This window comes from Amphibalanus amphitrite, unplaced genomic scaffold, assembly GCF_019059575.1.
Source record: "Amphibalanus amphitrite isolate SeventyFive unplaced genomic scaffold, NRLGWU_Aamphi_draft 001433F_arrow, whole genome shotgun sequence".
Classification (NCBI taxonomy): Eukaryota; Metazoa; Arthropoda; class Thecostraca; order Balanomorpha; family Balanidae; genus Amphibalanus; species Amphibalanus amphitrite.
In genome coordinates, this window is record NW_024882926.1 from 112,635 (window position 1) to 125,689 (window position 13,055).

The 13,055-nt window shown below is 45.3% G+C and overlaps 1 protein-coding gene across 6 annotated transcripts in view; it reads right to left on the reverse strand.

The window, feature by feature from the left end:
- The window catches only part of LOC122373024 (zinc finger protein 84-like), a 54,010-nt gene extending 40,979 nt beyond the window's left edge, over nt 1-13,031 (reverse strand). For 4 of the 6 annotated variants that reach the window (XM_043350750.1, XM_043350749.1, XM_043350753.1 and 1 more), the window contains exons 1-2: nt 12,800-13,009; nt 7,837-7,871 (exon numbers count right to left, since the gene is read on the reverse strand). In XM_043350750.1, coding sequence (XP_043206685.1) covers nt 7,837-7,871; nt 12,800-12,834 — 70 coding nt within the window. In that variant the 5' untranslated portion in view covers nt 12,835-13,009. Of the gene's footprint in view, nt 1-7,836; nt 7,872-12,799 lie in introns of all 6 variants that reach the window. The other 2 variants (XM_043350751.1, XM_043350756.1) reach the window with 2 other exon arrangements.
- Between the last annotated feature and the right edge of the window lie 24 nt (nt 13,032-13,055).

Genomic DNA, 13,055 nt, shown 5'->3' on the forward strand with positions numbered 1-13,055 from the left:
GCACGTCCGGCGTAACTTCGTATGCGCCGAATTCAGCGCATGGCGGCGGACGAATTTTTCGGCACAGGGCGGTCGCATAGTTTTTTGGCGAAAGATGGTCACCGAATTTATGCGGTACGCTGGTCAACCTAGCAGCAGATTCGCCCCGCGGGCGGCTCTGGAGAGGTTTCGGGACGAGACGTCCCCGCCCCGGTCGTCGCGTGCTCGAACTGGCGAGCCGCTCGAACTCAGCGGAGAAGCCGCCGCCCAGGTGAGGCCTCAACCCTCGGCGTGGAGATAGATATGGAAGACCTTGTTGAACATCGTCAAGCGTCGCTAAGCAATACTGCAGTGGGCTCCTGCCCACTGCGGTATCGAGGGGGATGAGAGCGCGGACGACCTGGCAAAACAGGCAGCCGTCCTGCCCTCAAACGCCCACTCGCTGACCAGGGCGGTTCACTGTGCGGCCTCGCATCAATGGCGCGACAACTGCTCAGAGTCACTATTCAAGCCACCCCTCGGGAGCACGCCGCCGCTCCCTATCCCCGGAGAAGACCGAGAGGATGCTGTTTCGGTGCACCAAATGAGGGCGGGCCACTGGGGCCGCTCGCTCCAATACGGCACCGAATCGGCTGTCTCCACTCCGCGGCGTGTCAGCAGTGCCCAGACAAGCGGTGTCCCGCGGCGCTCTGCGCCGTGTGCCGAGAAGAGGGTGATGTGCCGGAGCACATGCTGCTCCACTGCTCGCCCCTCGCTGACTCCCGCCAGACTCGAACACACTGCTCCGCCGATATTAATATTGCCACAAATTTGTGGCCCCGGAACTCACGGCTCCAGCTTTGTTTCACGGCATGAAGCTAGTGTGCGCTAAGACTACGAGGTGAGGCTAAAAAGAAACTGGACTGCTCGTGCTGGCCAGTGTTCTAAAATTGGATTTGGGTTGGGTGTGACGATGATGACCAAAAAATCTAGGATGAAAAAAAAAACAAGTGAAACCTATATCACTTTCGCAATAAAGGCGTAACGCTACGCTGGCTGATAATAAAAGAACATACCATTCCTGACCACCAAAACTAATCGAAAAAGACGATGCAAATAGGTAAGGGTGATATACGGCAGAATTATAACTTTAGCATCTGATCGCCAAGTGTTTCGAAATCCGTCCCATTTTATCCCAACCTTTGTGTTTGATTGAGACTAATGAAGTTAAGAATCACCCTTGTCTCTTATACAGCTAAGAATGAATACCTACTTCAACCAGTGAGATTTCATTTCCCTCACAAGTCAAAATGCATTGTCACAATTGAATGACTGTCCAGTGGCCATCCTTCTCCTAGCCTTAAATCAATGCCTTCCTTTCCGTTTCAGATGCAGACAGCAGATATTACCGTCAGCATCTGCTAAGTTCCTACTCATGCTTACTGGCACGGATCCAGGACGGTCCTTCTGCCTGTATATTTCTCCTAAAGAAAATCATCCGCGGACCTCCATCCTCGCGACGCCAGTCGCCATCATGCGAGCGAACTAGGTCTTTAAGAAGCAGAAGATGCAATGATTCTGTTGAAATATGTTGTCATATCTTAAGGAGGGTGGGGGAGGGGCGGGTGAGGGAGCTCTCTCTCTCTATATGCAGGCTTTGGTACTAGTGCCATGTGGAGAAGTTTTCTTTCTTTTTTAAGCAAAGGAAGTGGGAAGGAACCTGTCTTTGCCGTTGCAAAGGGTATCATTCTGTCGTCCTGCATTATTGATTTAGTGCAGTTGACTCAGACTGTGTAATGCGTGAAGCGTGGTCATCACTGTGACACTGTCAGACATAAAATTTTAGGTAATCATGATACCCTGATGGGCAGTTTGTTGACGTAACTGATCGCTATGAAACCGGAAACCGTATAACTCATGTGTTCTGGCCTCTGGGACGTTTTGCGCCTACAATATGGCAGCACCGCTTCCAAGATTACTGTATATTTGAGATAATATGCGGCAATATAAGTATGTAGTTTTCGTTCGCATCTGAGGGCTGTTCACGGGCCCTGTGTGCGGTCGGACCGCACACAGCCTCGAAGCTCCGCCCACTGCGTCCCTACGTCAGCCTTCCGTCACCGCACACAGCGATCGCTGTGGCCGGTCGGGACTGGCCACAGCGGACCGTCCACCGCACGCAGCCGTGACGTCAGAACCGCCTACCCATCCCCTACCTCCACGCCTGCTGGACGTACCGCACACACCGCACGCAGCAGTGTGCGGTGCCCGTGAACACCCCTCTGATCTGGTAATATTCGTACAGTGTACGCAGCATAGCTTTGAGCTTTCCATTTTCAACAGATATGACAATGGCCGGATGATACTGGAAATGGTGCCTTTGCTCTGGGCACACGGAACGGGACGCAGTATTGAGTATGCAATTGCAGTCGCACTATGCAGCATGACATACGCCGGAAATCTCCCGGCCCGAACGCCGGAACGGCCAGCGATAGTCGGTACTCATTACGCATAGTGAAAATGGAAACGGTGTCAGCGCAACTCTTCGAAAGGAACGGTGCACTACATGAGACTAGACAAAGGGTCACTGATTAGGGCACCCCAAACGGAACGATGTGCACTGCGCAGCATAATACGCAATATCGCAATAAAAAGCGTGCAACTAACCAGTAACCAGGGCATCCATATCGGAACGGAACGGGATGCAAAAAAAAAAATGATAAAAGGATGCCACCGACCTCATGGCCGGCCACCGAAACGGAGCGGTAGCTTCGTATCATGTCACGTGATAAGTGCTGAGTGAGAGCGTCAATGATCAGTGATCAGTGATCAGAGCACCCGCAACAGAACGGAGGGCATCAGTGATCACTGATCAGAGCAACTGCAACGGAACGGAGGATCGCTGATCAGGACACCCCAAGCGGAAGGGAAAGCGAGAGCACAACTGACCAGAACACCCGAAACGGAGCGGGAGTGAACGGAACGCATTAGCGGCTCGCCGAATCGCGATTCCGGCCAAACATGGCCTCAAGAAATAGGTCACAGGTCAAAGGTCATTTGGGTCAGGAATATGAGATTTTCAGAGTAGGTGTCATATTAATTGACTCGAGGGTCCTGAAAGTTTCGTCGCGATCGGCCGCTTTTTACGCGAGTTATTCTCGAAAAAACGAGGGGGTGGTTCGTTCGACCCCCCCCCCTATACGGGCGAGGGATAATTTATTAAAAAGCTAGGACCTTCTTAATCCCATCTACCAGCTTCAGAACATGTATTGGGCAGATCTGGGAATACCGCATCTTAAATTTATCCCTAGAGGTGTGCCAAGGTATCCTTTCATTCATCTTGGCTTTCCCTCGGCCGAACGCTTCGTGTTTAAAAACCTTTAGAAACTAATTGAAATGAATAATTGGCGGTAAGATTATTGCAAAGGCATGAGAAATTAACGTAAAATACGTAATTACCGGTCTTATAACCTCATTCCGCGTATGAAACCTGCCAGAGTCCACAGAGTTTCATATTCATCCCTAGGGTGTGCCAGGGTGGCGTGTCAGTCATCTTGAACCCCTGCCCGACCCGACGCCTCGAGTTTTAAAGACATCTAAAAACTAATAACGTAAATAATTTGTGGTGAAATTGATATAATATGATCAGAAAAGAACGCAGAATAAATTAGTATCGGTCTCAAAACATTATTTTGCCTATGAAACCAGCCAGAGCCCGCGTAGTTTTAAATCCATCCCTAGGGTGTGCCCAGGGTGGCTTTTCTCATCTTGGACCTCTACCAGGCGCGACGCCTCGAGCTTTAAAGTCCTCTAGAAGCCATTGACGGACATAATTTGTGGCGAAATTAATGCGATAGGATCAGAAATAAACGCAGAATATATTGGCATCGGTCTCAAAACATTATTTTACCTATGAAACCAGCCAGAGCCCGCGGAGTTTTAAATTCATCCCTAGGGTGTGCCCAGGGTGGCTTTTCTCATCTTGGACCTCTGCCAGGCCCGACGCATCGAGCTTTAAAGTCCTCTAGAAGCCATTGACGGACATAATTTGTGGTGAAATTGATACAATAGGATCAGAAATGAATGTAGAATAAGTTGGTACCTGTCTCATACCCCTATTTTGTATATGAAAGAAGTTAGAGCAAATCAAGTTTTAAATTCATCCCTAGGGTGTGCCAGGGTGTGCCCAGCTGACTGCGGGTCCAAAGATGAAATTTTTTTTAGGCGTATCCTGCGCAACTTAGTCAAAAGCGAAATGCAGAGGTAGTGTTTAATTTGCGCAAGCAGCGGCTCATCCGTTTTGCGTTGGCAGCAAACCACTAATCATAGTTGTTATTAATATCCAAAAGCATTTATTCAGAACACAAGCCTCGTTTTTACAAACAGTTGAGGTGATCAAGGTCGTTCAACGCATATTTGTTATTAACAGCTGGAAGTGTGCAAGGTTATTTTCTTTCGTTGTCAGTCAGGGTGAGTTGTTGGGTTTGTGCCTTGATTTCGATTTTTTTCATGGAAATTATGTATTATGTAGCAAACCTATAAGTTCTATTCTGTCTATATGGCACTGCTAGGTATATCTGGTAATCTGGCTGTTAATTGTTGAGCATGAGTTGAGCATTTTTCAAAGATGAAAGAATTCCAATTTACCTGGTTTTGGGGATGAAAATATTTTACCCATTAGGTGTGATTTTCCACCCAAAATTCCCAAAAATATAACACTGGTGCTGGCCATAAAGTAGGGGCTCCGAAAATTAACGAGACACTTGACATTAATCTGTACATCATATTGTCATGATGTGTGCCAAACGGCATCTCGATATCGTTATTTCTACGCTTCGTTCGAGCTCGCAAAGGCGTTGTTGTGATTATGGGTCTATGTATTGTGCAATCCAACAATGCCTTTGGGTGAGGAAAAGCCCATTACCCCCACGAACCCGAGAACGATGCGTAGGCAGGTAAGCTTAGCAAAATAAGGTGCAGATAAAAATTTGCATGAAAGCAAAACAAATGCATTCACCCGGCGCATGTCCGGCACACAACATACAAATTACAATAGCCGCAAACGGTAACTGAGGAGCGCGTGAGACGCAGCTCGCTTCGACACCAGCACATGGTCCGCAATACACACAGCGTGCTTGCAAATTAGCCAGACTACATCTGCCGCATACACGGAAACCCCAGCGAGTTACGTTACGTTGAGAGGACTACCGAACATTCGTGTCGCGAATTTCGGCTCGCGTAACTGGCACCAAACTTGGACCAGCGCGCAGCTGCATGAGCGGTGTAGCGGCGTAACTGGCACCAATCTTGGACCAGCGCACGGCTGAGCATTACAACGAAAAATCGGCCGGCGTAACTGGCACCAATCTTGGACCAGCGCACGGCTGAGCAGTGTAGCGGCAAGACTGGCACCTTTCTTGGACCAGCGTACGGCTGAGCAGTGCAATGAAAAATCGGCCGGCGAAACTGGCACCAACCTTGGACCAGCGCACGGCTGAGCAGTGCAACGAAAAATCGGCCGGCGTAACTGGCACCAATCTTGGACCAGCCCACGGCTCAGTGGCTGACTGCTCTCGGCGGCGCTGCGAGCGCGAATGACCCGGGCTCGGGTCATGCGGACCTGACGAGCGGGCGGTATGACGCAATCACATGGGCGGCGCTCGCCCTCACGGCGGAGAAAAAACATTATCAGTTGACTTATAATGTTACATTATTCTCCTTTTTACGGCATTTGTTTTATTGATGACGCTGACGCTGGTCACTCCGGTCTTGATGTCTTCGACCGATTCAAAATGGGTTTCCTTGACGACGTTTTTCATTTCAGGAAACAGCCAAAAGTCACAGGGAGGGAGGTTTGGCAAATAAGAGGGTGCTGGAGCACCGCGACCTGCTTTTCGGCAAGGAACTGCTGGACGCTAATGGCAGAATGCGCGGGAGCGTTGTCGTGATGGGGCACCTAGTTCTTGGCTTCCCAGAAACTCCACTTGGTGCGCCTGGTGAAATGAGGCGTCCCAGACTTCCAGGTCTTCCTAGTAGAAGTGCTGGTCGACTGTGGTGCACCTCCAGCACGCACTGGCGGTGAACGAATCCCCTATGATCAAAGAAGACGACCAACGTCATCTCCACACTCGGCTTCGAAACGAATCCCCTATGATCGAAAATGACGATCAATGTCGTCTCAACCCTCGACTTCGACATGCGCGCGGACGTTGATGGATCTCCAGACCTTGGGGTCATCACCGACATTCTCACGACCGGTGCTGAGCCTCGTATGCCATTCAAACACTTGCATGTGACACATGACTTGCTCCCCATTAACAGCCTTGAACAGATTCAGCGTCTCTGTTGGATATTCTCTAGTCTGGCAAGGAACGTGATGTTCCCTCTTTTTTCGAAGCTCATTGTAGAAGCCTGGCTGTGACAAGGCCGCCGAACATCGATAAAACAAAGAGCTGTGAAAAGGAGAATAATAGCGATATCGAGATGCCGTTTGGCAAACATCACGACAATATGATAAAGATTAATGTCAAGTGTCTCGCTAGTCTTCGGGTCCCCTAATTGATGGCCAACACGAGCAGTCCGGTTTCTTTTTAGCCACATCTCGTATTGAGGTATTGGGTTTCCGTGGAAATAAAAAACTCCTTCGGACGCTAAAACATGGGAAAGCGTACAAGGCCCCGGAACACTCTGGTTGATATAGCCTTGATCGGATGATGTGCAGTGTGCACATGTGCTTTATATAAAAAGGTCTTATTTTTCGTACAAATGGGCACTGCCACCTAGCTTTTGGCGCAAATCACACATAAATTTCAGTGCAAAATCGCTTGCGCCGAATTTCGGCGCAAGAGGGTCTCACAGGCGTCCAGGTCCAGCATAGTGTATGGAATGGATGTTTTCCAGTCTGGGTTGTAACTTGTAGGTTGGTAGGTTGTAGGTTGTAGGTTGGTAGGTTGGTAGGTTGTAGGTTGATAGGCTGTAGGTTTGTAGGTAAGGTTAGGTCAGGTTAGATTAGGTTTTTTATTTTTCCTTGTATTGTACCTGATTTTTTAGCATTAAATGACGGCATGAACAACTTTCTAGGCTGATACATGGTTTGTGACAATATGGTCTGTTTTTTTTTTCAATTTTGAGCCCAGGGTGAAAAGAGAGATTTGACCCTTATTTTTTTCATTGGAATGTGAAAATATGAAGTTTTCGGTCATTTCACACTTCTACACTCTTTTCAAACTGAAGAAATTAACGAATCAAAATCATGAAGGGAAAGAATACATCCTTCTAAGGTATAAAAGTGGGATCACACATAGGTATTTATGATAGTTTTTACACAAAATATTTATAAGTTATACCCAAGTCCCAACCACTCATTGAGTCGGGTAAGGTTATATGGTATCAGTATATTTAGGTTGTATGTTAGGTTGTAGGGTGGGTCGAAGGGGTAGGTAGATTTTAGGTTGGTAGGTTGTAGGTGTAGGTTGTAGGTTAGTACCTACATAAGGCTAGGTCAGGTTAGATAAGGTTTGTTTATTTCTGCTTGAATTGTACTGTACCTCATTTTTTGCATTAAATAACAATAATTGTATGAACTAGGTTGATGCATGGTTTGTGACAAGATGGTCTGTTTTTTTTTTCAATTTCGAGGTCCCAGGGTGCAAAAGAGGGATTTGACCAAGTTTTCTAATTTTATGACCATATATGGTCATTGCCCAGCCCACTCAAGTGATTGATTGGCTGATCATATTTTATTTCGGCACCTCATAGTTTCCCCAGCTGATACACAAATACTGGCGTTGCTGGATGAAAATGAATCCGGCCTGCAACAACAATGGCCCAATCTTTAAATATTCCCCAGGACGATAGAGCTTGGATGAAACAACTCACCATGCTGATGCTGATCCATCTTTAAATCCAAATCAGTAGGCGGAACTATGGTCAAGCGTACCCATTTTCGGGAACGCATTTTCGTTCCCATGTTTGGGAACGATAAACCCAAATATGGGAACGCCATGTAGGCATTATTTAAAACAAGAAAAAGAACTGTTAAATGACGTCCAAAAAATATAAAACGATCGTGAACCGCCTGATAGTTGTCTCAATATTGTTGGGAAAGAGTTTGATATTGTAAGGCCCATCGTAGTTTCAAATCGTTCCCCTATTTCTAAAGCAGTCCATCACCCGGGCCGCGAGCCCAAATTTGGGAACGCTCTCGTACACTGGCGCTGCAAGCGTTCCTTATTATGGGAACGGCGTACCCAAAATTGGGAACGATTTCACCGACGCCTTTCAGGGGCTCTTTTCATTAACAAGCATCACGTCCAACGCCGCAAATTAAACAATCATCAGATGACCTTTCCGGCAAGACCGTTGCATGTTTCGCCCGGTCTTCTGCGCTTTTATTCCCGTCGATCTCGCAGCGGACACGCCCCCCTCTGCAGGATTACGTAATGCACAACGCTCAGCGATGTTCAACAAGGTCTTCCATACCTATATCCACCGTTCGCGCCGAGGGTGGAGACATGTCAAGCACCTGTCTGCTAATCACCGAGAGTTGACGAGCACAAGAAGTATCCAAAAATGGGAACGCTGAATATGTTACACCCTCAAAACACCTAGTCCCAATGAAAATAGTTTTTTCCTTTCTTAATGAGTGTAAGTGGCAAAAGGCCTGGTAGGATGGGCACGAGGTATGATCGAAATCAGCATAAAAATTATAAATAAGCCACACAGAGCGACCTATATCAGAGAAATTCCCCCCAAACGATCATGCTTAGAAACGCCGAAGACAAAAACCACGCTCATGACGCTGCTTATAAAACAACGCTTAACAGCTAGCATCCAAATAAAATATGTCTTTCAGGGCTGATAAAATACAGCTGAATGATTTTAAACCACTGAAACTGAGTTTACAACAGTAGTTCGGTAAAATCACTGACGTTCCACGCGGTCGATCGCCCCGACACCAAAAGTCAACAATGTTACCTCGGGACTGTCCGCGTGTTCGCTTGCATATGTCAGCATCTGGCGTCGCTAGAATGAAACTTCATAACCAGGCGAAAATTATTATACTTGACCTCAAAATGTAAAAAATGCTTCATTTTCCTTAAAATTGCATGTTAAATGTCGTATAACCCATATTTCCACCATTCTGTCATTTTTAAAAAATCATTAAAAATATCATTCCACGGTCAATTTCCTTGTTCCACGGTCAGATTAAAGATAACTTTATGGAGATTTAGTAGATACTTAAATCAGCGTGCACTTTTTTGAGACGTGATGCACTTTTGAGTTTTAGTGGGCGAACGGTCGAAAAATTGCCTTCCGTTCTCATAAATGGGAACGCCCGTTCCCATATTTGGGAACTCCGTTCCCAAAAATGGGAACGTTCCTATATTTGGGTACTCATGACCATAGTTCCGCCGCATATTTACGTCTGGACAACGAGTTGCGTTGGAGAGGCCGGAAATAGTGGCGATTTCAGGACCGCAAGAATGGACCGCCATTGGAATGATTCTTTTTGAAACCGTGCACTGTTCTCGGCCGGAATTTAATAGTTACTACAAAATATTTTCTAATTACGTTTCCACCAAGAATGAATGCCATCAGGGCTAAATTTTTAGTACTTTTGCATTTTGTCAAGAAGCATATAGTGCTGATATATTGCAGTTTTTGCGCGTTTGTTACAAAATATGAAGCGAATAAGCGTCAGTGTTATTCATCAGTGTCAGGAGGGGAAGCTATGCTAATTGCTCTTGTCCATCCACTAGAAGTTATTAAATATTTTGCTTTGTGTATTCCAAAAGGAGTGGGAACTATTTTATTTGTGCCTTCATGTCAGAATTGAAGGTGGATCATTAAATTTTCAAGGCAGTTTACAAACAAGCATTTGGTCTTTCTCATATATAAGCAGTGGCTAAGAAGAAAAGGTTGATCAATCCTGAAGTTCAGTCATCGTACCTCGACATGGCAGCAAGATCCCCAAGGACAGAGGTTATATTGTATACCTGTCCTGTAAATCAAAGCATTTTTGTGCCTACAAAGGCTTAAGCAATTTGTGGTGTGTTCGGAGTGAGGCTATATGGCCGCTTTTGTTGTATGTTTATGTGGAGATTGAATATAACTGTGACCCATTGCTTGTTTGTATACTTACTATGGTCAAACAGGGAACAGCACATTCACATAACATACTCACCTAGCACCTAACTCATAGCTGTACCCTGCAGGATCTGTACTTGTTCATGTCTCGAGCATTAACAAAGCACTAAAGTAGCTTAGTAATCATTTCCCACATTTTCTGAGCATCTAACATGACATATATACAGCAGTGCAGAGCAGCTTCAGAGAAGAAACACTTTAAATGCACAGACTCACACCAGCCACCCAATGAGCCAGTTCCTCAGTTGACTGTTTCCCTGGATGCAGCTTGGCAAGGTGAGCTAACTATAGGCAAGTTGAAGGTTAGCAGGTAAGATTGAGGGCCTGTTCCAGCGCCTCCAGAAACCTCCAGAAAGCTCCAGAAAGCTCTAGAATCCTCCAGAGAGCGTTCCAGCGCCTCCAGAAAGCTCCAGAAAGCTCTCGCCAAAGGGCCTGTTCCAGCGCCTCCAGAAGAAATTCTTGACTGGAGGCTCTACCAGAGGTTTTACTGGAGGCGCTGGAACGCAATCTGGAGATTTCTGGAGATTGGCGTCACAGATACCAAAAGAATGACGATTGTTCTCTCTTGAAACGCAAAATTTTGTTTTCAATTTTAGTTAAAAAGATAAATAAAATTATAGCAATGTAATTTTCTTTACATTCAAGTTGTAAAATAATCAGTCAATTGTCTTTTGTTTACATTCGTGATTGTCACATGTGCACCATAATTGTAGACCAGAGCCTCCAGAGAAATTTGGACCTCTCAACTCTCTGGAGGCTACTGGAGGTTTCTGGAGCTTTGGCGAGAGCTTTCTGGAGCTTTCTGGAGGCGCTGGAACGCTCTCTGGAGGATTCTAGAGCTTTCTGGAGCTTTCTGGAGGTTTCTGGAGGCGCTGGAACAGGCCCAAAGCTCCGGAAACCTCCAGTAGCCTCCAGAGAGTTGAAAGGTCCAAATTTCTCTGGAGGCTCTGGTCTACAATTATGGCGCACATTTGACAATCATGAATGTAAACAAAGGACTTTTGACTGATTCTTTTACAACTTGAATGTAAAGAAAATTACATTGCTATAATATTGTTAATCTTTTTTAATAAAATTGAATATAAATTTTGCGGTTCAAGAGAGGACAATCGTCATACTTTTGGTATATGTGATGCCAATCTCCAGAAATCTCCAGATTGCGTTCCAGCGCCTCCAGTGAAAGCTCTGGTAGAGCCTCCAGTCAAGAATTTCTACTGGAGGCGCTGGAACAGGCCCTGAGTGAGTACCTACCTATAACTGGGTGCTTCTGCTATGCAGGTCTTGGGTAAGGCTGCAAATATGTGTGATGATTGAGGTTAGGTCAGCTGTCAGGTTATTCAGGTATGCTCATTGCTCAGGTCACATTTTTATGGACACTTGGCAAATTAAAAAACCAGCATAACCTAATCTAAGCTAACCCGACTAAACCTACACAACTGCTGACTATAGGAACTAAGCACCTACCTACTTGTGCCTACATCTCATACCATGTCAAAACTCAAAGAAGAGTTCCTTGGTGGAAGATTACCCTCAGTACTTTTTATCCCAGCCCTGTGAAGAAAACTAATACTTCTAAGCTGTGAGTCACTGCTGGCCATCCACAGGAAGAAACGCTGAGGCTGAGAGCTTTGCCATTGTATAATGGACCAACAATCATGAATCACTATCATGAATGACTATGAACACATCATATGATCACATCGTTGCATGGATTGTCACATTGACAATTTTATAACAATCCTTTTTTCAAGAAATACAGTAATGATTAACATCAAAATCAACATTAAGTGGATTTGGTGATCCAAGCTTTCTCCCCCAGTTGCAGTAGCAATGAAATGATCGCATGTTTCATTTGCCAGACACTGAGTACCTGATGCACAATGCACATTACAATCTGCACAGCATTTAAGCATAGTAAAGCTGCCAAAGTCCATTCATTCTAGATTTTTAACTTGATAGTTAGCACTAATTTATCTTGCTGTTGTAAGTTATCATTCAATATTCATACCAATACATCAATATGCACTCATCAGTCAACATTTTCTGGCATGATCCTGCTCAGCATGCTCTTCAGTTGCTCCAGAGTCCAGGATCTGCAATATTATAGCTTGTTTTCGGCCAATAAGCTCTTTTAATTTTACTTTTTTTTGCTGATATATGAGCCCGATCAACTTGCGTTTATCAACCAAAATTTAATAACTTCAAGTTCAACTTGATATTGATATTGCTCAGGAGTCAGGACCTCTGTCAGCCTCCTGGATACTTCGGATTGTTTTCAGTCACATGCTTCTTAAATATGATATAAGTCAATCGTAATGGATCCAAAACATCCAACAAAAAGACGTACAAGAGTACGGAAACCACTAGATAAACTTAAAAAGCGCCTTGGAACAGAGCCAAGTGGTCCGCCATTTGCTTGTTTACAATGATTGTAGTGCTGATGTATTTTTAGGACTCTGAAGGTCGGCTTATAAAAAATGAAACGTTTTTACAAAAGTTGTAAGGCAAGTAATATTTATCTGAAAGAACTAAAATATTCAAAAGCCAAACACTATGAAATACATGAATCGGAACGAAAAAGTAACCCAAAAATCCAGCCTAATCACCGGCTCCTAAAACTGCAACAAAATCAGCACTTTTCCCCGCAACTCGTTGTCCAGACGTAAATATGCAGTTCCGCCTACTGAAATCAAGATCCCTCGTTTTCTGCGTTGGTTCGGCGTCCATTCTGTACTTACACTGGTACTCGGTAACAACGGATTACGGAAGGCCTGCAAAGGCCCTTCACTCAAAATGAAACAGATACAGGAGATACCCTTCAAAGAAATTGAAATCAAAGAAATTGCAATTGAAATAACCACCATGACCACAAAAAAACAATAAAACCACCACTCACGCGCGACACACACGTGGTAATGCAGCAAAGCCGCGTCATAATAGTCGAGATT